This window comes from Carassius auratus, chromosome 10 (assembly GCF_003368295.1).
Source record: "Carassius auratus strain Wakin chromosome 10, ASM336829v1, whole genome shotgun sequence".
Classification (NCBI taxonomy): domain Eukaryota; kingdom Metazoa; phylum Chordata; class Actinopteri; order Cypriniformes; family Cyprinidae; genus Carassius; species Carassius auratus.
In genome coordinates, this window is record NC_039252.1 from 13,576,847 (window position 1) to 13,602,520 (window position 25,674).

The 25,674-nt window shown below is 37.6% G+C and overlaps 3 protein-coding genes across 4 annotated transcripts; 1 reads left to right on the top strand and 2 right to left on the bottom strand.

Moving 5' to 3' along the window:
* Window positions 1-2,676: 2,676 nt before the first annotated feature.
* umodl1 (uromodulin-like 1) lies at window positions 2,677-14,275 on the bottom strand. The gene is made up of 18 exons (XM_026273039.1): window positions 14,073-14,275; window positions 12,938-13,180; window positions 12,635-12,829; window positions 12,441-12,547; window positions 12,116-12,299; window positions 11,753-11,883; window positions 10,535-11,679; window positions 10,332-10,351; window positions 9,680-9,940; window positions 9,356-9,468; window positions 7,700-7,919; window positions 7,415-7,552; window positions 5,155-5,630; window positions 4,934-5,067; window positions 3,657-3,896; window positions 3,343-3,502; window positions 3,079-3,160; window positions 2,677-2,956 (listed from the first exon to the last, which is right to left on the bottom strand). Exons 1-18 carry the CDS (start codon window positions 14,149-14,151, stop codon window positions 2,775-2,777), a joined length of 4,110 nt encoding a protein of 1,369 aa, XP_026128824.1. The 5' UTR covers window positions 14,152-14,275; the 3' UTR covers window positions 2,677-2,774.
* Window positions 14,276-16,748: 2,473 nt separating this feature from the next.
* On the top strand, window positions 16,749-23,380 carry zbtb21 (zinc finger and BTB domain containing 21). Its single transcript, XM_026273815.1, has 2 exons — window positions 16,749-16,929; window positions 18,290-23,380. Exon 2 carries the CDS (start codon window positions 18,295-18,297, stop codon window positions 21,370-21,372), a length of 3,078 nt encoding a protein of 1,025 aa, XP_026129600.1. The 5' UTR covers window positions 16,749-16,929; window positions 18,290-18,294; the 3' UTR covers window positions 21,373-23,380.
* A 369-nt stretch (window positions 23,381-23,749) lies between these two features.
* Window positions 23,750-25,636, bottom strand: LOC113109924 (autophagy-related protein 101). Of its 2 annotated transcripts, XM_026273817.1 has the most exons (3): window positions 25,301-25,636; window positions 24,813-25,083; window positions 23,750-24,370 (listed from the first exon to the last, which is right to left on the bottom strand). In XM_026273817.1, the coding sequence occupies exons 2-3, from the start codon at window positions 25,062-25,064 to the stop codon at window positions 23,966-23,968; spliced, it is 657 nt and encodes a 218-aa protein (XP_026129602.1). In that variant the 5' UTR covers window positions 25,065-25,083; window positions 25,301-25,636; the 3' UTR covers window positions 23,750-23,965. The 2 variants fall into 2 exon arrangements, with proteins under 2 accessions (XP_026129602.1, XP_026129601.1); XM_026273816.1 differs by having other exon boundaries at window positions 24,813-25,630.
* Window positions 25,637-25,674: the final 38 nt, after the last annotated feature.

Here is a 25,674-nt window from a genome sequence, read left to right on the forward strand (position 1 = left end):
TATCATACTGTAGGCTTATGTATTTCATTTCAGTTACATGACAACAAAGGAATCAATGGAAAGTCCTCATCACGATGGACTACAGAGCTCTCATGACTCATTTCCCATTTTCCGAGTCAGCTGTCTACATACCAAATGTTTGATTAATTCAAAGTTTAGAGGGAACCTTGGACAGAGATCTAACGAAAAATGAATGGCTTAAGAGGCATTAGTACAAGGATCTTATTTACTCCTGTCTGCTGTGAACTGTGGGAATCTTTGTTGAACCTGAGAGTTACAGAGAGCGAGAAAGTCCTGAGGGATTTTTTTTTTCTTCTGGTTTCACAGTCAGATATTACACACAGACGAGAAGAATGTGAGAGGCCAAGACCAGACGTCTGTCAGAACACATTGTAGATGATAATCACAAGCTAACCAGAACCAAACCAACTAGCAAGCTGTAATTTTCCACAGGAATAACATGTAAGAACACTTGTGTTATTATGGAGACTCTTAAAAATCTAAATGAGATGAAGAGTTGATCTCATCTCCAAAAAAAGGAGGCTGATTAGATGGAACAGAACATGGCCTTTTATTTAAATTACAACAGTGATGCTCCAGCTGCATCCTTATAATTACATTTACTGGAATAAAATACATTAACTTTATGTCCTTCCTTTCAACAGGCCATTGCCCTCTCTAATAAAAATCAATGAGTACATCACGACCTGGATTTATTAAGTTACACATTCTCTTTCATAGATTAAATATATATATATATATATATATATATATATATATATATATATATATATATATATATATATATATATATATATATATATATTACCATGAAGGCACTTTTGTTTATTGTATTCATCTAAGCGAGCTCGTTTCTCTGATGACATTATTTAATATGCTTCCGTGACTTTAGATTAATTGCTGGAAGTGTTCTAGCACTAATTAACAGAAGCAGAGGGAAACAGTAATTAAGATAACAGGGATATTTTTGTATATTTCAAATCTGTTGGTTTCCATCTTGATCCTGACGCAACTTACAAATCAAGATTTCGATTTGCGTCTTTATACAGTAAAAATAAACCACAGTGTGTAAGATACGACCTGATTTTAATGTATGAATCCACATGGAAACATGAACATGCTGGTAGATCCACCCACACTCACATCCATGAAAACACACAAATACACACAGTTTTACATCTCAGAAGGCAAAACTGATGTTGCCACGGAGATGGCTTACTTTTAGCATGTAACTGGATAATAATTGGTGAATTGAAGATGTGTGTGACTCCCAATCTCTGACATACACTTGTTACACTTCTTGCCTTTGGAGAATTCACAAACCCCCTTCAGCCTACAAAAGATCAAGGAGCCCTTTTTTAACTAGTTCTCTCATATATATATATAAATTAAATTCAGAAATGAACAGCTTGAAACAGTAATTTAACAGACCATATAAGAGACAGGTGAAGATATTTAAAATTTGACTAATAAAACCAATCAGAATTTCATCTGCCTAAATGTAAATCGCATACAAACAGACCAAGCTGGTATCAAACTGTACAGCTAACAGCGTCCTCTAGTGCCGTGTCTTTACTGAAAAAGCTGTGTATTTGGTATAGAGCTTTGTCTGCGGTTTCTTAAATGACATAGCTAATAAATAACGTATTCGACCATTTTAAATATCTATACCAGGCTGTAACCAAAATAGACATTGAAGAGAACAAGCCCCACCAGAATTTACCATTGGACACATTTCTGTCCTACTATTTGATATTGTTGATGCATCTCTGTATGGAATTTGAATGGATTTTTTAGGTTCGTCTGCCTCGCCCTTTCATAAACGCTCGTCATTGTCAAAATGACTGCGATGACCAATCAGGTCATAGAAGGCGGGAAAATCCCGCGCAACTCTTCAGTTTTTAACCGATAAAGAAAGAATGCGAGGTAAGATGTAAGCAACTTAACGTAATATTTCATTACGGGTTTACTATAGAAGTGTTAAACGATCAACAGCAACATCTAGTGATGAAACTACTCAGGTTTTTTGTTGTTGTTGTTGAAAATGGCAGAATTATTCACATAATTTTATGAATGTGACTGACTTGCGTTTTCGACATATCAGGCATACGAATAAGAATGAATGTGTGCAAATTTTAAAACAAATGTATAATTTCTTTAAAAAATGACAGCCCCACCAATGTTAAAGTAAATGGTTAAGACCTTGATTTATAAGTAGACTAGATTTGTGTATGGTTTTTTAGGATATGACAATATTTGGCTGAGAAACATTTTTATCTGAGGGAGCAAAAAAATCTAAATAGCCCTATTGAGAAAATCGCCTTTAAAGTTGTCCAAGTTAATTTTTAGCTATGCATATTACTAATTTAAAAAAATAGTTTTGATATATTTATTAGAAAATGTATAAAATATCTTAATGGAACATGATCTTTACTTAATATCCTAATGATTTTTAGCAAAAAATAAAAATCAATCATTTTGACCCATACAATGTATTTTTGGCTATTGCTACAAATATACTAGTGTGACTTATGACTGGTTTTGTGGTCCAGGGTCACATATATGTTAAAGTGATGACAAAAAAAAAAAGAACAATGAAGATTAACTTTCATAGTAGATCGTTTTTCTACAAAAATAAATTAAAATCCTTGAATTTCTTTCATCTAAACCATTAAATGTTCTATATACTGTGCCTATTATTAATATCCAATAATAAAATGATCAGTTTACAACTTTTTTCTATTTGAGTGCAGTTACGTGTCAAAAACATGATAGGTGAAGTTCTCCTGCTGTGGTTTACAACGGAAGTTGTAGTTGCCGATTTTCCTTTTATGATACACCAATCCTGCAATGGCAGCCAGAGAAAACAGAAACACACCAACACCAAGCAGAATAAACCCAACAGACTGCAGAGTATTTGATGTTTCTGTTTGGACTGACGTTTTAAGAAAAAGAAAGAGAAAGAAAGATTTTGTCAGTTGATGTTATGTCCTAATATACAGGTTATATATACAGGGTAGATGTAAGCATTCTTTGCATTAAATAAGAAGTATTTACTTGGGCGTATTCTCTTTATGGGTCCAACGGAAGCCTTTGTCCCTTCACCTACGTTAGAAGACCTGTATGTCTTCGTACAAGCCTAATGATTTGCAAAAATAAAAAATGTATATATTAAACATTCTTGCATTTCTGTTCACATGCTGTCCATTTATTTTATGTGGAAAATGGAGAAAAACAACAAAATATTTAAAAGAATTAAAAATACATCATTTGTAAAAGCTATAAACCACAAACTACTTAAATATATATACATAAACTCACAGGTCTGCAGGCGCCGTCATGAATTTCAACACAGATCTGGATCTGGCAGTGCAGGTAGATGACGTAGAGATTTACAACTTTGAATATCTGCACTGATAGCAAAGCCACAGTGTCATTTCCGTTCTGAAGTACAGCTGTGTATGGGTTTGTCACCAGACACCTGAGGAACATCGAGAGATATGTGAACACATTACACAGTGGGTATCCAATACAGCACATTCAAATAGGGACACCTGTGTAAAATCTGCTCTAGTCAAATGAAAATAGCCAATGCAAAAATGATATTCCCAAAGATATTATTTAGCTGCACCCACCCACTATCCTGAAACAGATAGTAGGGAAGCTCTGAAGAGTCGCTGCTGGAAGTGGCCCAGCACTTTTCGATGACAACTTTGATTTGGGAGATAGTAGTGTTGACCCCAACCTCTACAATGATTTCATCATCAGGGGAGAGGGTGTAATCGTCGGGTAAAGGAATCGTCCCATTCAGCAGCCGCACAGTAACCTGGAAACTCCCCGATCCTGCCACTGGGTCATTGATCATGTCAAAAAACCTTCAAAAGACAAGGTTTGTTAGTTGTAATCAAGTCACCCTGAAATCAAAAGAAAGAATTAGAAAATTACTTAGGAAGTAAAGCTCAATTTTAGTGTTTTTATTTTTTTATAAAAATTTAGGTTCATTACCATATTATGAAACATAAGATGCTACTGTATGTTATTTAATTGTACGAATTTTTATATTTTAAATATAATATTTTTAAATGATTCAATTTATTCAAGTGTAAATAAATCTAAATAAAAAACTTTATTCATTAAAAAACTATTCATTATATATATTTTTTTCATTCTAATAATTTATAATCTAAATGCTAATGATTGTATATATATATATATATATATATATATATATATGTATATGTATATATATATATATATATATATATATATATATATATATATATATATATATATATATTTTTTTTTTTTTTCCTTTGTATTATTCATTTTTATATTTTAAAGGTTTACATTTATTATTATTATTATTTTATATTATTATTTGATTTAAGCTTATTTTTAAGAAAAATACTGACACTTGTATTCTAATAAAATAACCATTGAGGACAATTGCAATAACAATTAAACTAAAAAAAGAAATATATATATATATATATATATATATATATATATATATATATATATATATATATATATATATATATATATATATATAGAACTGGGTGGGAACTTATCATGAAAATGATTTTACACTGTAAATAACTTAATGGTTTTTATTTTTTATTATATATGCAATATATATATGCTTCATTTAATTTTGGTGAAAAATGTGACTGAGATTCATCCACTAAATGCAAAAGTAAATGACTGGAGTTTCCACTCCTAATTTAAATAATCTGGTCTCAGTTTGTTATCTGAGTTTAGGAAAGATGTGTTTGTTGTTTAATGCCCGCTGACATATTTAACACCTTAAATTGAGTCTAGATGTCCTTGACATGACAAGAGATGGTGTATTGAGTAGGAAACCAAGAGAAAAACAAGCTCCATGGAGACAGTTGCTATGGAAGCACAGTACCCTGAGGGGGCGTATCCCGTGGAGATGAGGATGCCTCTGGGGTAAGAGCAAATGACAGGAATTTCCAGACGCACAGAAGAAACATTGCTCATGCTGTTATATAGAGTCACATTAGCTAAATTATGGGTGCCGTTCTAAAAGACAAAAAACATTGGTTAGGTTATCATACAACACACTACACAGACATCATTTACAGAGTTTGAGGATAATGGCATACTTACATGCGTTACTTTAGTACCACACATCTCCCAAGATGTAGTGAGCCACACATGGGATGCATTTACCCCACTGAGACCACATTCTGGTTTACCGAGGTACAGGGAACTCTCTTGGATGTAATGGTTGTGCAAGACATCTTGCCTTATAACGACTGTTACATACCCCGGGATGCACTGAACAGTTACATTGGAGATCAAATGTGATGGATTGTTTGGTCTCTGATAACCTGAAGTTGTAGTTTTGACAGAGTTCTGTGTCATTGGTGCAAGTGTTGTTGCAGGAATGTTGGTCATCACTGTTGTTGGTCCGTTAGTAGCTGTGGAAGTTGAAGACATTGTTGTGTTGTGCTGAACATGAGTTGTGCTCACTGTACTGCTCATAGATGGGTTTCCAAACATGGTGGTGGAAGATGTTGTAGTGCCCGTAGAATCTCCAGGGTAGTTTGTGGTGGGATGAACAGTCACTGTTGTTGGTGAAGCTGTGGCCATAAACAGAAAAAAAAAAACAGAAGTATCCAAGTATATCCTATGAAGTACCGCAAATGACATGCAGGACAAAATATTAGGCTAAATCGTGTGCACGATTTATTAATTTGTTCCCTCAATGTACTAAAACGTGCACACAATTACTATTTTGTTCACTCGATTTATAAACTGTGCACATGATTTACTCGTTAGTTCCCTCGATTTGCTAAATCGTGCACACGGAATGCAATAGTAATCGTTTTAATACATTGAAGGAACGAACTAGTAAATCATGCGCACAATTTATTTATTTTTTCTTGCATGTCATGTTGTGGCGCTCTGTAATATCCTGCTTTACAAATGAAGAAAAAAATGTAAGCCAGGAATTGATTTAGTCCATTGAAAATCGATTGGATTGTTTTCGTTTAACGATTGAGCGTTCACAAAATGATAAATGGATAGATGATCTGACCAATCATAATACCAAATCTGCCATCTTACCTTACGAACAAATCAGACAGTAGAGTAAATCAACTTCAGTGGACTTAAAAATAAAAAAAATGAGTGTATTTATGTCTTTCCGTGGCTGAAATAGAATACTGATGTTCATTTATGTTTATTTTGTGCTTGAAGTAAATGTGAAATGGGATCAACTCACCAACCGCTTGAACTGAGGCAATACAGTGATCTATCAGGGCACATTAAAGAGCCACAAAACCATATTTATTGATTGAATTTCTTAAAAAATTCAAAACCAAATCAGAAGCAGAGAAGTAACCAGTAACCTTCTCTGTCTTGTCTGTTGCCGTGTTATCAGTTTCCTCTTTGCTCCACAAGGTATTTTTTACTGTGTGATAACATGGAGTGTAATGTTAAATACATACTATTTTGTGTCTATTTAATGTGTTGTTACAGATCACTGTATTTCCTCAGTTCATGTGTCACATTAACCATTCGTCTTTTCATATGTAGCCAACTTAAAGTATGAAATAAACAAGAATAAACATCACAAGATATTTAATTTCAACCTTGGAAAGACATGAGTAAACATCATTATTTATATTTAAGTTTGTACATTGAAGTATGTCTGAATGGTTTTGGTTTTTTGGTTTTTGGTTTTCGGCCAAGATTCTGTGTTATGATTGGTCAGATTACCTGTCAATCAAGCTCTTGAGAGTCATTGTGAGGGGGAGGGGACATTACTGCTTTTGATTAAACATTATGAGGGCACATTCTTTTTTGTTTTAATGTAAAAATATGAAATGTTTATTTTGATTTTATGGTGGCTTAATCATACTTAATATACTTAAAGAAATACTTTATGTTAAAGTATGATTTTTAAAAGGTTTCTTATATCTAAGTTTAACATTTAGAGATTTTAAGTAAGCCAGTGGATTTATTTCCCAAAAACTGTAACTGTGTCTCTGTGACAAAATCTAAATATTGCTTTTGTTCATTGAGCATCTTGAACTGCCCAACAACAGCAAGGTTGTCTCAACCAATGGCATGAGTTTAGGGCGGGGCTATCTGTTTTTTGGCAGAAATCAGTTTGAAAGTCATTACTTTTGAAATTTAGTTTGTTGCCATCAGTGGCACAGAAATTACACATCTAGAAAATACTTTTTAAATAGACATAAATACATAAAGCTGAGTAAACAATGTCCAAACAGTGATCTGTAGTCACTATATCTTTAAAAACAACTTATATGTATCTGTACGTTATCGGCTCCTGTTTGTTTCTTAAATATGTTTGACAGTCTAATGAGATCTCTACAGTAGAGTTCTCTACAGCATGTACCTTCACAGCTGCGCCCTGGTCTACTGGGATTCAAGTCTTTGTATCCAGACCAACAGCCACAGATGTATGAGCCAAAAGTGTTATTACAGTAAGCCCATGGAGAGCAGTCCGACTTATTCAGAAAACACTCATCTGGATCTATAAATGACAAGAGACCAATCACAGCTCAAGTCAACATGTCACATCATGTTGAAACAGTTCCAATATCAAACTTCAGATAATGTGTTTTCATTCATTAACTTCAGTTCATTATGTCAAAATAAGGGCTGAAAGAGTAACCAGTACCTGCTATGTATATACTGTTACTGTCTACTACATATATGGAGCTGTTCTGAAGAGACCCCATCAAAGCACTGGACACGCTGAATATGTTCAAGCTGCTGTCGGGTTGAAATATGATGGAAAAGTTCACGATTACACTGCCGGGTGAGAGGGATGTTATCTGGATGACGACCTGTCCAGAGATGACTAGTGCATGTATCCCTTGAGACAAGTACAAAAGAATCTGGAGACACATTTAAAAGAGAATCAACACATTTCTGAGAGTGATCGTGTTTAAGATAAATCATAGATTATTAAATAAAAACTACAGGTCCTTCTCAAAAAATTAGCATATTGTGATAAAAGTTCATTATTTTCCATAATGTAATGATAAAAATTAAACTTTCATATATTTTAGATTCATTGCACACCAACTGAAATATTTCAGGTCTTTTATTGTTTTAATACTGATGATTTTGGCATACAGCTCATGAAAACCCAAAATTCCTATCTCAAAAAAGTAGCATATTTCATCCGACCAATAAAAGAAAAGTGTTTTTAATACAAAAAAAGTCAACCTTCAAATAATTATGTTCAGTTAGTACTCAATACTTGGTTGGGAATCCTTTTGCAGAAATGACTGCTTCAATGCGGCAATCAGCCTGTGGCACTGCTGAGGTGTTATGGAGGCCCAGGATGCTTCGATAGTGGCCTTAAGCTCATCCAGAGTGTTGGGTCTTGCCTCTCTCAACTTTCTCTTCACAATATCCCACAGATTCTCTATGTGGTTCAGGTCAGGAGAGTTGGCAGGCCAATTGAGCACAGTAATACCATGGTCAGTAAACCATTTACCAGTGGTTTTGGCACTGTGAGCAGGTGCCAGGTCGTGCTGAAAAACAAAATCTTCATCTCCATAAAGCTTTTCAGCAGATGGAAGCATGAAGTGCTCCAAAATCTCCTGATAGCTAGCTGCATTGACCCTGCCCTTGATAAAACACAGTGGACCAACACCAGCAGCTGACATGGCACCCCAGACCATCACTGACTGTGGGTACTTGACACTGGACTTCAGGCATTTTGGCATTTCCTTCTCCCCAGGCTTCCTCCAGACTCTGGCACCTTGATTTCAGAATGACATGCAAAATTTGCTTTCATCCGAAAAAAAGTACTTTGGACCACTGAGCAACAGTCCAGTGCTGCTTCTCTGTAGCCCATTTCCACGCCTGTGCATGGTGGCTCTGGATGTTTCTACTCCAGACTCAGTCCACTGCTTCTGCAGGTCCCCCAAGGTCTGTAATCGGTCCTTCTCCACAATCTTCCTCAGGGTCCGGTCACCTCTTCTCGTTGTGCAGCGTTTTTTGCCACACTTTTTCCTTCCCACAGACTTCCCACTGAGGTGCCTTGATACAGCACTCTGGGAACAGCCTATTCGTTTTATGAAGAAAATGTAAAGCCTTGCCTTTGCAATACACTAGGGGGTTGTGAATGGTTTCTAGAGTGTTACTATGCATTTGCTAAGGCATTTAAATTTGTTCCTGATTGGTGTAAGTCATGATCTGAGTCTATGTCTATGAGCAGTAATTTGCTAGAAGATTGGAGATTGTAAAATACATCATACCAAAAGTATCATCTTGATACATTATTATTCGTGTGCTTTGATTAATATGGAATCCATCAAACCTCATTTATGACACTGTCACAGAACTCCTTATATTCATCACTGGTTGGGTCTTTCAAGGCCTCTGTATAATTCACACCTTTCAAGCGAGCTGTAGCTCCAAGAGACTGGCCATCTAAAAAAAGCACAGCATTTAGTTAGCTAAATATGATTAAACACATTTAATCATGCTTACACCGTAATATACTAAATAAACAATGGGAATCTATAGTCAGCAGTATTATTATAGACTGATTTTTTTTTTTTTTTTTTTTTTAATGGCCTAAAATTAAGCAATAATTGAGCTATATGTTTAGTAATACTAATTAACCTGCTGTTATACTTGCCTGTTCTCACTTTGATCTCTGCAGGGTTTCCCTGTTTACCACAGGCAACTGGAGTGACATGTACAGTATGAAGAACCACAGGACTCAGGTCTGTGAATGTCCAATTATAGCTTTCCACATGCCAGTTCTGTATCTCATTGCTCCCATTTAGGAGAACCAGGTGGAAGGTGACCCCGGTCTGGTTGTTGGTGGTCCATGCCACATGGAAGGATGATGCAGTGACATTATAAGAGAGGATGCTGATGATCTCAGGTGTGGAGTCTTAACATGGAAAAAAAAGAAAGAAGTTGGCGAGATATATCACAACACTATTTTCTATACCAAACTAGATGCTACACATACAGTGTATGAAAATGAGGGGTTCATAGAACAACAACAACAAAAATACAATTAAATAAATAAATAAAGACAAAAGTTCATACTATTTTTGGCCAATAAGTTATTAATAATTATGATTCAGACTGAAGTCATTTAAACAGAATTGTTTATAGTAAACTCATCACTAAATCAGTTTGACTAATTAATATCTAAGTATAAACCAAAGAATGATTGTCTCATAAATCATACATCATTGTGCTTTGACTGAACTTTGAAGACATTAAGACTTTGGATTAGTCAGTAAAGATACAAACTAAAAAGTAAAGAGACAAACCACATGTAGAAGATGTTTGGCTGAAGGAAGAGGCTTCAACAGTGGATGTTGAGAAGGCACTCGTTTGCCATCCATCAGTTTTATTATCTTAAAGGAAAGGAAAGAACAGGAGCACCAACAAAGTTCAAAGTGAGTTCTGATTAAAAAAGTGCATCATAACTGATCATTTTGAATGGGGATAATCAGAATTTATTCTTGTGTACCTGGTGAAGAGTGAGTAGTCCAGGATGGGGTGGTGGTGGTTGGTGGTGGTAGAGAGTGAGTAGTCCAGGATGGGGTGGTGGTGTTTGGTGGTGGTAGAGAGTGAGTAGTCCAGGATGGGGTGGTGGTGGTTGGTGGTGGTAGAGAGTGAGTAGTCCAGGATGGGGTGGTGGTGTTTGGTGGTGGTAGAGAGTGAGTAGTCCAGGATGGGGTGGTGGTGGTTGGTGGTGGTAGAGAGTGAGTAGTCCAGGATGGGGTGGTGGTGGTTGGTGGTGGTTGAGAGTGAGTAGTCCAGGATGGGGTGGTGGTGGTTGGTGGTGGTAGAGAGTGAGTAGTCCAGGATGGGGTGGTGGTGGTTGGTGGTGGTTGAGAGTGAGTAGTCCAGGATGGGGTGGTGGTGGTTGGTGGTGGTTGAGAGTGAGTAGTCCAGGATGGTGTGGAGGTGGTTGGTGGTGGTTGAGAGTGAGTAGTCCAGGATGGTGTGGAGGTGGTTGGTGGTGGTTGAGAGTGAGTAGTCCAGGATGGTGTGGAGGTGGTTGGTGGTGGTTGAGAGTGAGTAGTCCAGGATGGGGTGGTGGTGGTTGGTGGTGGTAGAGAGTGAGTAGTCCAGGATGGGGTGGTGGTGGTTGGTGGTGGTAGAGAGTGAGTAGTCCAGGATGGGGTGGTGGTGGTTGGTGGTGGTAGAGAGTGAGTAGTCCAGGATGGGGTGGTGGTGGTTGGTGGTGGTAGAGAGTGAGTAGTCCAGGATGGGGTGGTGGTGGTTGGTGGTGGTTGAGAGTGAGTAGTCCAGGATGGGGTGGTGGTGGTTGGTGGTGGTAGAGAGTGAGTAGTCCAGGATGGGGTGGTGGTGGTTGGTGGTGGTTGAGAGTGAGTAGTCCAGGATGGGGTGGCGGTGGTTGGTGGTGGTTGAGAGTGAGTAGTCCAGGATGGGGTGGTGGTGGTTGGTGGTGGTTGAGAGTGAGTAGTCCAGGATGGGGTGGTGGTGGTTGGTGGTGGTTGAGAGTGAGTAGTCCAGGATGGGGTGGCGGTGGTTGGTGGTGGTTGAGAGTGAGTAGTCCAGGATGGGGTGGTGGTGGTTGGTGGTGGAGGTTGTGTATTGACACTGGGGTCTGATTAGAAACAGAACACTTGACTGGATCTTGGTCCTCTCAAAATGAGGGGTTTCATGAGGTTAAGAGAGCATTCTTATGTCATTAACATTCTTTCTTACCCATGCAAACTGTTCCTGGCTGTGAAGGACTGAGGTCGTGATACCCAGGAGGGCAGGTGCATATATAAGACCCTACTGTATTCGTGCAGTTTGCATGTGGAAAACAACTGTTGAGCTGCGGAGCTGCACATTCATCCACATCTGTGTAGGAAATAATGATGTATGCAGGATGTGGATTTTTCAAGATAATGGACATGCTCAAATGACATTATTTCATAAAAGCTTCCAATCAGTTTAGCTTCAGGATCCAAACTGTACATTAGACATCAGAGTAATGTCAATAAAAATTGAATACTGATATATATAACATTGGTCTTGACAAACTGAATCATATGAAATGCTTAAGTTTCAAAATTACAGAAATCAGACTTACCTTGCACCACCAAATTAGTCACCTCCTCAATGATTCCCAGCAGATACAGTTTTGTAGAGATGTCTTGTAGTAAGATAACTTTAGAAGAACAAACCAGCAGTGAGGAAGAGGTTGTGAAGGGCCCTGCCGATTTTGACCAGACATGATGCACAGAAATTCGATCAATACCCAGAGCGCCAGTTACCTACAGAAAGAACCAACAGTTACATTACTGCAGATAAGGGCCATGTTTCACTTAGTGAGCTATATGGAAAGCATATCCAGCATCTTAAAGTTTATAAAGCACATAATGTCATAGGTGAATGATAAACCGATGATTACAAACCACAGAGTGCAGCAGTCTAGAGTGGTTGAAAAGTCCTTTGTTCATGGTAAGTAGCTCATAGGTTGTCTTAACTGTTATTGTCACATTGAAGCACCAGGTTCTGTTGACTTGGAGAAAAATTGGCTTTTTAAGCCCATTGTAAGTTATTTAACAATGTGCATGCCTATGAGAATGTTGTATGGGTTTGTTTATACCTGATGGCATGGGGTCTGCGCACTGAGAGATGGAGGAGGTGTTTTCGATCAGGCAGCATTTTTGCCACTGAGGACAATCAATGTCCCAGTTGCACACAGAGCCAGAGGAGTTTGAATTATTATACAGAGACCCTGTTGCTCTTGTTGGGGGACACCGTCCTGGCTTGGATGTGAATTCTGCACTTCTGTCCACGGCTGAGATAATGAAAATATCAATAAAAAAGATCAAAGATGTCTTCACAGTGGTCAACAATGATGTCAATTTTCATGTATATTAAGACAAATTTGTTTGGAAGTACTCACACAAGGCACAGTAAGTCCCAACTTGTTCATAGCCATGACAGCATTTCATGACCTGTTTGGACATGTCATACACCTGTGTTCGGTATTCTGTCTTATAAACTGTGACATCACACATTGTCCATGGCAGCCAGCCACCACACGGTTTCCTCTGGGTGTACGAGGTTGGATAGGAGATCAAATGGGTCTCTGACACAGACTCAGTCATATTACAAACATGATAACCTGACAGAGTCCGGTCATATCCTGAAAATTTAAGCAAATAAAAAATGTTCAGAAATAGACCAATAATCTTATAGTTTGCTCCACGACAAATTGTACCAACATATGCCATTCTAAAGTTCTAAAGTGTATGTTTTCAAAGAAGTCTGTTATAGTCACCAAGGCTAAATTTATTTAATCAAAGAGTAAAAACAGTAATATGGTGCAAATATTATTAGATTTATTATACATTTCTTATTTGAATATATTTTAAATGTAATTTATTCCTATGATGGCAAAGCTGAATTTTCAGCATCATTATTCCAGTGATCCTTCAGAAATCTCTCTAATATGCTGATTTGGTGCTCAAGAAGCATTTCGTAGTATTATCAATGTCGAAACAGTTGTACTGCTTAATATTTTTGGGAAATCATTATATGTTTTCAGTATTCCTTGAGTAACAAAAATGTATTTGAAATAGAAATCTTTTGAAACACTATAGATGTATTTTCTGTAATTTTATATATTCATTTCTGACCATTTTTACGAATCCTTGCTGAAAAATGATTTCTTTAAAAATAAGTAGTAAATAAAAAATTATATAACATTGAAAATAGATTTATATTTATAGACTGGAAAGAAAAACCACGAATGATCTCACAGAAAGTAACGAGATTAAACTGAATGGAAATTTCTTCAGACTTCAGAAATCTCATTAAGAGCTTCAAAGAAAAACCAATTGCCCAGGTTTGCCAAGACAAACTAAGTATGAAATATCAATATGAACTTGTATTTGTCATCAAACTTCTAACAAGTTATCCACATTCTTTTTTTATAGTCTTCCTATATGTCTCATTTTAATTGCAAGAGAACCATCTGAGATACATTTGATACTTAAGTGAAGCACAATTTGAAAACATAAGCAGATTTTGCCTACCTTCAAATAATGTGTTCCCCATTCCAAGGCCAAGAAGAGATGTGATTAACCAGGTACCAACAACCCAATGCATATTCATTTACCAAATACTTGCTTCTTGTTTTGAAAAATCATACTATGCCATTGTGAATGGAACAGGTTACTCTATGAGCGCCACATACACTGTTGGAAGCAAAACCTTCCTGACACCTGCTCCTGTCCCAACTTTCTCTCCAGATGCCATCCATTCCCTTGAGTCTGTTTTATCTGCTCAGGTGCTACTAAACCAAGACTCCTGTAACAACAGCGGAAAATCAATGGCATTTTAAAAAGCATTTCACTTTCAGCTACTGTATGATGTAATATGAGATTCTGACACTTTGCCCTTTAGTCGGTGTTAGACTGGTAGAGGTAAGAAAAGTTCATTTTGAGAGGGTTTTGAGAATAAAAGTTACAGTAAAATGCTGCTAATTATAAAAAATCTGAATGAAGAATTGTTTTTTAAAGTTTTATTTCAGATAACGATGAGAAAAGTCCTTAATTATGTTTTTAAGTGTCACCATGGTACCCTTCAGACGGCTTTGCAAACCTCTTAGCTCACAATAGGCAAAGTTTTTTTGCTTCGAGACATTTTCTTTCTGCTGAAAATTGCACTGTGACTGAACCAGCTTAGTTAACCAGCACGTAATGTTCAGTCTAAGAGAACATACTTCAAGCCATAAATACACATATACACAGACACGCACCCAGCTTATCAGCAACCAGCCTGGCATTTGGATAAATCTAGCAGCTAATTAATGTGGTGTGAAAAATAGCCTAATTAAAGAATGTCAGTGTTATGCGCTCACTGAGTGACTAATGTGTCCTCATGCGGAGAGCAGGGGAGCATAATGTACCGTGTGTTTGAAAAACCACAGAGAGAATCAGAGTTCAACCAGTTATTTGACAAAGAGTAGATTGAGGGAATGAAAAAACTGATAAAGGTCTTACAAACATTTTTAAGTTTTCCATTTTATTTCAATTTAATTTACAGAGAATTCTGGGCAGAATGTGCATTTCCATCTGTGTAAATTAAAGGTATAGTTCACCAAGAAATAAAAACATGCTTAAAATTTACTCAGCCTCAACCCTTCCATGTTTTTTTCTTCATCTGAACAGATTTGGATAAATTTAGCATACATCACTGCTCATCAATGTATCCTTGGCAGTGAATGGGTGCCTTCAAAATGAGAGTCCAAACAGCTGATAAAAACATAACAGTAATCCACAAATAATCCACATGACTTTAGTCCATCGACTGAAGTCTTGTGAAGTGAAAAGCTGCATGTTTGTAATAAATTCATCAAGACATTTTTTACTTTAAAAAGCCAACTATCCATAATATTGCTTATTCCAGTAGAAAAAGTCATCTTATGAATCAGGAGGGAAATCTGCACAGATCAAACATCATTTACAAAAAAAAAAAAAAAAAAAAAAAGATTTTATCAGCTGTTTGGACTTTCATTCTGATGGTACCCATTCACTGCAGAGGATACATTGGTAAGCAAGTGATGTAATGCAAAACTTCTTCAAATCTGTTCGGATTAAGACACAAAACATCTTGGATTGCATGAGGGTGAGTAGGCCTACATTTTCAGCAGATTTCATTTTTGGGTGAACTAATCCTATCCATTAGTTGTGGCCTAATTGAGAGTCATACTTAACCTGAAGGTTGCGGGTACGAGTCGCAGGTTCGGCAGGATTTGTAGGATTGTAGCATTGGCTGTCCAGTGCTACGGGTGTGTGTTCATGGTGTGGGTGTTTTCACTACTGTGTTTGTGCACGTGGATGGGTTAAATGCAGAGCACAAATCCCAAGTATGGGACAAGATATTCAAACTACCTCTACAAATCACAAAGTAAAAAATAAAAATAAATACTAATAAATACAAATCCTGATAGCCCCAGGTTTTTTCTTGACAATGGGATCCCTGGATACGGATATGAAAAAAGTGCTAATGTTGAAACTTGCCTCATGTAATTTCACTTTGATATGAGTTAACTTGGCTTTTATACAGGTAAACACAATATAGATATAATGAGTACAAAGTCTTGTGACCCGGTGACAGACCTTATTAAGCATGTCACTTTAATTAGTTTCAGAGGGGAAAGAACCCTGATCTTCTAGCGTTATGTGTAATTATTAGTTAATCAGCATGCATTACATACATAATTTGTATCCAACTTTTAGCATAATTAAAAAGAACGACGCAGTGTGATCATTTAGATATGCTGCAACTTAAAATTGCAAAATACAATTCTAAGTGCAGCAACAACTAGCCTAAACTATTTTGAAAATAAATAAATATGGTTATCGTTTCCATTATTCAAATGAAAATAATGTTATAAAATTAATACAATACAATACAATACAATACCAATATTATGTATTTTAAAAATCACATTGTTAATACACATAGTCTACACACTGCGTGCAAAAAAAACCTTTAACCCTATTATTAAATACATTTGATTAAATAATAAATACCTCCAACACAAATAAAATTGTGTTTAGAAGTACTGACTTATATAAGTAACGTTATACTTGATGGCAAAAAGCTTCCTATGTCTTCATCAAGTGTGTGCATACGTGCGAGCTCATCTCCACTGTTTATCAGTCCGTCATCCTCCGCTCATTTCCTCCGTGAACGCCCACAGCTTATACAGCAGCCAATCAGAGAGCAGCACACGTGACGAGCGTTCTTAGCGATGACCTCATCCCTAGAGTGGGATGACGTCAAATACAAAATGGATGGAATCACGACTGCTTCATGCTCAACGCAACTCTGAAACAAAGTCCAGTGTCGGAGCCCCGGGGCATCCACAGCCACCGAACTAGAGTGAGTTGAAATCCTGAACAACTTTATTTCGTCGTCAAATCGAAGTAGTTGAATGTTGTTTGGGGGAAATCAGCCTTTACTGACGTAACGCCGAGGAGATTTCTCGCGCTCTCTCTCTTTCCTGACAGAAGCGGCTGCTCTCGGTCTGTTGTGAGGATGCGACGTCTGCGCAGTCGGTGACAGGAGAGGCTGTGTGTGCGCAGACGCGTGTTCTAATCGGTTCATTTCCTATCTTCTGAATAGTAAGAGTGAAGAAACGCAACCGGTTGCCTATATTTTGGATTTGTTTGCTGATATGGTAACAGCTTGGCAACGGTGAACCAACAAATGGTTTTATTTGAAATGGAGCTCGAGATTAAGAGGAAGGAATATGCAGCGAAATCATTTCAGTTAAAATATAAACATAATCACGCCTTGTTTTCATGAGCGAGTAGTCTCTCTGGGCAGCGTAAAACCAACTGTAACTAACGTTAGACATGATGTAATCAGCGGTCGTTGAGCGCATGCGTAGACGCTGGGTAGGCCCGCTTACTGTATTTTATTATATTTATTTGCTTGATGTAATTCTACTGCGACATATTATTTAACAGCTTACTAAAAAACATAAATATTTACGCTTTTCTAATTTGAACATGTTAAATGTCTACTATTTTGTTTATAGATTTATAATTTATTGAAATCATGTGACAGTGTTTTATTTCAGAATGTATTCATATATGAATAGTGTTTGTAGTCAGGCATCTTCGTCAGACTGTTATGTTTTTTTTTTTTTACACTGTATTGCAGTGGTTGCCAATCAGTCCAGAGTGCCTCCTTATCATTTAAAGTCTAAATACTAAATATTAATTAGATTTCAGATGTTTCAATAACTGTAGCTATTTTACATTTGTTTTTAAAGAAAACAAATTTAATGGAAATGTGTATTGGTTTGCGACAAATTACAGCTTACATGTTGTGTGCCTAAGAAATTATTTTGTAAGATGATGGTAATAATTGTAATTAGATTTAATTTTAGCATTATTTAATGCATTGTGAATTTTTTTTATGTACGTTAATGTTCATTTCCACATATATGAATATATTTGTAATATTTCAAGTTGTTTTAAGTGAATGTAATATAAGCAAACATGAATTAGCAATGCGCAAACCGCATGTATACAATTAAATACAAATACATAAATAAATGATGTAAGAAACTGTTAATTTGTGGTTCATAATACCTTATACATTAAGTAATGTCAGGGTATTGATATTTATGTAAAATGTTACCAAGATAATTTGGTAGCTTTATTGAAATCACTGTTGTTATGACTTTTCAATGTCACTAAATTAGTATTTTTTCTTTTACTCCCCTTCAAAGCCAAAATGGAGAGCCTGGGGCACTACTGTAACCCTTCCCATGGTATTTCTCTGCTGGGTGTCCTCAACGAACAGCGGTTGAAGGGTCAGCTCTGTGATGTTGTGTTGTTAGTGGGTGATCAACAATACCAGGCCCATAAAAGCGTCCTTGCAGCATGCAGTGAATATTTCCAGTCTGTGTTCTCCAGAAGGGAAGCAGAGAACAGCTCCATTGTTCAGCTTGACTTCTGTGAGCCTGATGCGTTTGAGATTGTGCTCAACTACATCTACTCCTCATCTCTGTTTGTGGAGAAATGCAGCCTGGCAGCTATACAGGAACTGGGATATAGCCTCGGCATTCCCTTTCTAACCAACATCATGTCTGTAAGACCTCAGGCATCATACTCCGTGTCAAGGAAACGGTTGTCGCTCTTTGAGGAAGAGGATGGCGCTTCTCAAAAGAGAAGTGTTATTGTACATCAAGGTCAAGGTGAGCAGCCTGGCATGGATGTGTTTCAGAGGAAAAGTTTGACTCTTCAGGGAAAATCATTTAAACAGGCCACAGAGCCACCCTCGCTCACACACGATTTCAGCAATCAAAGCCAATCCTCAGGACACGTCAGACCAAATGAAAAAGAGTACAGTAGTACCTCCAAGAGCAGAAGTTCGTATAAAAACACAGACGATGGCGACTGCAGATCTATCATCTCCTCACCAACATCCATACTGAGACGTCGAACTGAATACAGATCGCAATCTATGAGGCCGCAACTAACATCCTCAGTGTCATTCAGCGAGTCTGTACAGCATGCAAGCCTACAATCAGATCAAACTGACGGCGCCATTGATGGAAGAATGGAAGCATCGCATGATTCCAGACCAGTGGGTGAACATCAAGGTCCACGCAACCAAACTGTAGACCGAAGTGGGCCACTTATTAAAAGTCTGCTGCGCAGATCATTGTCGATGGATAGTCCAGTTCCCGTTTTTTCTCCAGCTCTGGAGCTAAAGGACTCACAAAGTCGAGAACAGTCCGTGGTCAAGTTAATTTCCTCAGCAGCGAGGTCGCCATTCCCTGAAAATGAGGATCGGGTGTCAAAAGATATGCCGCTTCTTCTCAGGTCAAGACAGCGAAATCCATATCAGACAGAGGGCACTCAAACGACTCAACTCAGAATTAAAGCGGAGCCCAGCAGTCCTCTTGCTGACCCCTCTGAAATAGTACGCATTACAGTTGGAGACAACCTGCCGGTAAACTTCAAAGACTTTCAGGCAAACTATGATGAGGGTCCTAGAGGGTACTTTACTCCCTCAATGAAAAGGAAGAGTAAGATAGATGGTAGTTACATGCCCTTTAAGAGATCTAGGCCTGTTAATGAGCATCATCTGATGCATCAGGAAAGCACATTTGATGAGGTACCTTACAATTCCAACATGGACAATAATAATGAGGAACCTGGAGAACTTCGGCCAAACAAAATGTTTAAGTGCTGGAACTGCCTGAAGGTTTTCAGGTCCAATGCGGGTCTGTATCGCCATGTGAACATGTACCACAACCCAGAGAAGCCATATGCGTGCGACATCTGCCACAAACGCTTTCACACAAACTTCAAAGTCTGGACTCACTGCCAAACCCAACACGGCGTGGTGCAAAATCCCGCACCCTCTTCTAGTTCCTATTCTGTTCTGGACGAGAAGTTTCAGAGGAAGCTAATTGATATTGTACGAGAGCGGGAGATAAAGAAGGCCTTGATTATGAAGCTCCGGAGATCCAAGCAAGGCCTGCAGTCACAACCCTTCGGCAGGAAAAACAGGCGATCGAGGTCCTACGGATGCCCCTACTGTGGCAAAATGTTTTTCTTTCAGTCACACTTAAAATTACATATGAAAGGACACTCTGCTGAGCCGGCTAACCTTGACACGGATGCAGAGAGAGACCTTCAATACAAGCAGCAGCAGCTGACACATCTTAAAGAAAACCAAGATAAGGATGTCTTTTCTTGCCGACTCTGCAATGAGAAACTGCCCTCTTTGACTGAATTAGAAGACCATGAGAGAGCTTGCAGGTATGCTACCGTCTGCCCATACTGTGGACTTCGATTCTCCAACACAGTCGTCAAGAAAGACCACGAAGCTCACTGCAAGTACAAGAAGCTGACCTGTCTTGAGTGTATGCGCACGTTTAAGTCCTCTTTCAGCATATGGCGTCATCAGGTTGAAGTTCACAATCACAATATGATGAGTATGAAGGAGCAGTTGACTCTCGGTCTCCAAGAGAGCAATCATGACGAATCATCCAGCGTTCTCGGAGTTCCACCTTCTTCTCAGGAGTTGATACGTGACTCCAGAGAGGAAGGAGTGTACAGTGACTCATCGGTTCCACCCATGTATGATTCTGAAGACTCATCGTCTTATGTCCCAGAGGACTTGAGTGCTCACGGTCAAGGGGAGTTGCAGGTCAAAGAGGAACCTCAAGAGGAAGCAGTATCAGCCAAGGATGGCATGAGCACCGCTTCTGTTGGATCTGAGGAACCGGGCGTTTGGCCTTGTGAGAAGTGTGGGAAGCTTTTCAGTGCCCACAAAGACCTAGAACGACATCAGGAACTGCTTTGCCACATCAAACCCTTTATCTGTCACATATGTCACAAAGCATTCAGGACCAACTTCCGCCTCTGGAGCCACTACCAGTCCCACATGTCCACAACTGAAGAGCCAGAGATGAGAGACATGGACAGGCTTCAATCTTCTCCGTCTCCTTCTCCACCTCTCACAATTTCCATTCCAGAGCCCCCAACTTCTCCACTTAAAGCAACCTGTTCTGGGGCGGATGCCGCAGGAGAGGAACCCAGAGGCTCCACGTCACCGTCAACCAAACTCAAGAAGCCAGAGCAGGAGAAAACCAGCGACGATGAGCCTAAGGAACATTCTCAAACCAAGTCCGACAGCACAGAAAAAACGATCACCCCTGAGGAATCCGACACGCTATTTTACCATGCCCCCACTCTCTCTGCGCTCACTTTTAAACGGCAGTACATGTGCAAATTCTGTCACCGGACATTTAAGACCGCCTTCAGTCTGTGGAGTCACGAGCAGAGCCATACGTAAGAGCGCAGAGTTGCACATTTGTAGCCCTAACTATTGAAGTTGACTAACTTGGAGCTTGTCACATGATTTACTTTGGGGAAACACTTGCAGATAAAACCCAGGGATTTATTAATAGCATTTGATCATACTTATTACACCTTATTTCTATAAACAGTATTCAGACTGTCAGAGTTTCCTGAATGCACCTTGGATTGCATGCCAAGAGTTGCTTAAAACATACATTTGCTTTCAAAAGCATTTCCCTGTATTATTTCTAAGTTCATTTTTCAGTGATCAGGAAAGACTGTTATAAATGAAACCGATTGCTTTCACATTAGTACTTTCTTTGATTTACTGCAAACAAAAAATGAGTGATTACTTTTTTGGATTGTTACTTGCATACATCTGTTGTTTTAGTGGCCTTTATGCTGTTGAATGAGCACTTTGAAGCAATTCCAAAAAAACATTGCTTTCTATTAAAAGCACAGGCTGGTGTTGAAAGGGCATTAATATACATTAATTCCCTCTTTACTGGCCTAAAACAATAGCTTTAAGTTTATTTATGCCCCATGTAAGTTAAGGAAATATACGAAAAAGATGTTCAAATATTAGATTTTTTCAGCCCTGCTTAATAGTTAGAGCTATTCATCTTAAATTGTTGCTTTGCTCATTTGAGAGAATGAAGATTTAAATCTTGATTTAAGATGTGCTTGAACCATATAAAACCATACCTTAGGCAGAGAATAATAGTAGATATCGAACTATTCAATAAACTTTGTGAATGCTGATAGAGGAAAACCTTTGTAACTTAATTCCGATATTGCTAGTTAAGTTGTATTTTTCATTTTAAGAGTATTCTGTTAACGTGCTTTTGCCAGTTATGTAGACTTAGATGGTATTTTTGTTTAGAGGTTGTGGATAATATTCAGTGATTGTATTGAACAAATTAGAAGGCTTTATATGTACAAAATAGCAGGTTTGGAGTGATGTTCTTTAAGCAGTTTAGTGTGTGCCTGCAATGTGGATCTCCTAATACTTTTGTTGTACAGGACATGCAGTATATGTGGGAATTACTTCTCATAAATGTGTAGAGATGACGTTTTGAGTAGATTTTCACACTGTATCAGTACTGTATCAGTACATTGTGAGCTTTACAATAGTGTAAGCTCAATTTACCAGAACTCAGTACTCAGTGATTAATGAAGTCTTGATGCAATGACGTTGAATGGTTGGACATTCCCAATGTTCAGTTGACCTTTTCTGTGACAGTATGACCCAGAGAAGATCTTTATTCTAAAATATTAAAGCACAAAAACAGTTATCTTATTCCTTGATATTTCTTCCTCATATATTTAGAAAGTGTTTAAAATATTAAATCAATTAAGTAAAAAGTCTTCTTCCCTTACATTAGGGGATGTTTGGCTTCACAAGCTTGTGGCCTTTGTTGAGCACAAAATCTAAATATGTTGCTTGCTCTTTGCATTTTCAATCAGCTACTGTCATTTAGTCTATATTTTGATGGATAAAATGGTAACACATTCCTTTTCAACTTATTTCCCCCCCTTGCCTATTACTCAGGAGGATAGAAGTACCTGATTTAGTTTGCATTTACTTTTGACCCCAGTATTACACAACATAATATACTTCTTGTTTTGGGTTAAAAATTCAACTATATTACTAACAGATGTGTCCTGATGAAAAAATGATTATTTCAGGAATTGATGAAACTTCTTATTATGGTTCATTGAAAGATTGTATGGCATTGAATGAATAGTGATGACAGAGCAGAAGATTTAATCCTCAAAACACATTTTTATGGTCTTTGTTCATACAACACATACAACATTTTCTCTGTTTTATGAAAAGTATATCTTTTTTGGTATTCTTGTGGTATCACTGCAATAACTAATATTTGTAAGCACTTGAACTGTTCTAATGTGGCTTTAAAAACTGTATCAGTTTTTGTGTTAATGCATTTTCTACTGTTTTCTGTGCTTGCTTTCTAAAAATAAATATCAATACTGTGCAATGCTGTGTTTGTGTTCTGATTTGGAGACCACGTAAGTTACCGTATTTGCAGGCACTTGTATGCATTATACATTTTGCTTCTAAAATAAAAACACAAAAGTTGTTTAAAATAAGACTTCGAGAAGAAAAATTAAGAGTCCTCACAATTATGCATTACATATTTTTGTTTTTAATTTTATTTTTTTAAATTGAATACACACTATTGCTCATAATTAGCTTTTGAATTATTTCTTGAGAAAGAACACCTACTTGTCGTCTAATGCTGATATATTATTTATAAAATATTTTCATACTTTTCAAGAAAGGTAACTTTAAATTAATGTTTATCAGGCAAGCGTAAATTCAGACAAATTAATTCCGAACAATATAATTCAGGTAACATAATTAGATTTTATTTAAAAAACAAAAACAAAACAAGTAACAATAATATTCTTGCTTGAATTATTTGATATAAAGATAGTGGATACCATTATTATACAGGGAAAGTGTAAATCCCATTCAGGGACAATGTATGTGATTTTCTATTTTTACACGATCCTCATAAACATCCAAGAAGCATCTGGGATTCAGCAGTTTCACTGTCCCTTTACAATGCCAGCGTATCTTTGATCAGCCTCCTCATGGTCGTGCTCACTGACGTGCCCAGAGAATCAGTGATCTGGTACGTGATCTTGTACAGATACGGCTGAACGTCTTTCAAACTCGTATCGAACACATTGTCCACTTCCGACTGGGTGGGCATCTTGGGAAGGTAGTCGTGCCGGTTGATTACCTCCACGATGTTGATGACTTTCTCGCCGAGCTTCTCGCCAACCTTCTCCCTGCAGATCTGACGCTCCTGTTCGTTGGCCAGGTTCACCACGTTCACCTTGATGCTCCAGACCTCCCACGGGATGCATTCGTCTGAAAAGGGCCAGCGTGACTTCTTCTTCTGGTAGAACTCCAATGAGATCTGACCCATGCCATCACTCCCAGAGTTACCAAGAGCATCCTGGGTAGAAATAAGTTTGTGGTTACAGGTTAACATGTAAGAATGTTGCTACATTATTGAAAGGTCTGGGATATTAATTAATTAGGTGAAAAATTTTATTATTATTCAGTGTTTTATTTTTATATTATTATGGTTGTGTTTTATTGTTTGTTTTTTTGCTCTTAATCAAGTATAGTGTATTTTTTTATATAATAATTGTACTTTCTTTCCATATAGTGTACATATACTATGTATGTACATATTTGTTTTTCCAGTAATCTTCTGTTATACATAGTTTGCACAAAAAATATTTAAATTAAGTAACTGGTGTTGGGTGATGAGTTTTTGGCTCAATGTCTCTCTCTCTCTCTCTATTATGGTACTACCAAGGTACAATATCCAAACAGAGCCTAATAATCTATTCAAATATATCTCTTATATGAAATAATGGGATCAGAGGCACCTTAAACTCGGCTACCGCTTTCCTGATAACCCTGTCCAGCTCATCAGAAGACACTCGCACGAATGTGAAGTCGATGAAGTCGCAGTCCACGTCTTGAGTTCCCACCGTGCCGATGGAGTACGTGCCCTCTTTCTTATAGTGAAATTTCCCAGTGCTGCGTTGCAGGAGGATCGTGTGCAGGACGGCCAGCATGGCCTCGTCCACCTGCCTGCCCTCCACTGACACCTCCAGGACTTCTGACCGACAGTTCATGATGGTCTATAATAAGCTTCTACAGTTATTCAATCAAAAAGACGTAAGAATTATATGTTGAACTGAGCTCAGTTGTGTCGAAGAGGCACGTAACGTTATCCAAACACATTCGGCGACTTCTAAAAAGAGCTTTTGCTACGCCACTTCTGACTGACTGAAACAACTCACAATAAAATACCGACTTTACAATATAATTACGATTTAAACTGCTATATGGCGTTTATATATCATGTTACCTTACGTACGAAATGTCGAAGTACATTTTTTTCTTGCAATGGAGTGCTTCTGTTTTGTAAACACGCATCAGCTGTACAGGACGGGATAAGGGACAGTGCAGTTTGGCGTTGTAATATTCGCAGTGGTTGTTTCACATGACATCATGTTTTCGAGATAAAACAGCAGGCTCAGTAGTGGAACATTATTTAGTAAGAACTGGACTGAAAGTATCTTGCTAGCAAGATTCAATGGATAAGATTGAATTAGTAGCGATAAAATGTATTTGCTATGTACTTGTGAACTTTCGTTATTTTTATTATCATTGCATGCATAACATAAATAATACCAAGAGAAATGTATATAATCACCGGCATTTTACAAAGTGAGTTACATT

Bases quoted from the DNA above. Each gene is read 5' to 3' on its own strand.
- umodl1 (XM_026273039.1), bottom strand. From the start codon at position 14,151: ATGAATATGCATTGGGTTGTTGGTACCTGGTTAATCACATCTCTTCTT. The intron at 11,884-12,115 runs GTAAGTCTGATT...TTTCCTACACAG, and splicing joins GACTAATTTGGTGGTGCAAG to ATGTGGATGAATGTGCAGCT. The intron at 9,469-9,679 runs GCAAGTATAACA...TGCTTTTTTTAG, and splicing joins AGAGATCAAAGTGAGAACAG to ATGGCCAGTCTCTTGGAGCT.
- LOC113109924 (XM_026273817.1), bottom strand. From the start codon at position 25,064: ATGAACTGTCGGTCAGAAGTCCTGGAGGTGTCAGTGGAGGGCAGGCAG. The intron at 24,371-24,812 runs GTGCCTCTGATC...ATTTCTACCCAG, and splicing joins AAGCGGTAGCCGAGTTTAAG to GATGCTCTTGGTAACTCTGG.
- zbtb21 (XM_026273815.1), top strand. From the start codon at position 18,295: ATGGAGAGCCTGGGGCACTACTGTAACCCTTCCCATGGTATTTCTCTG.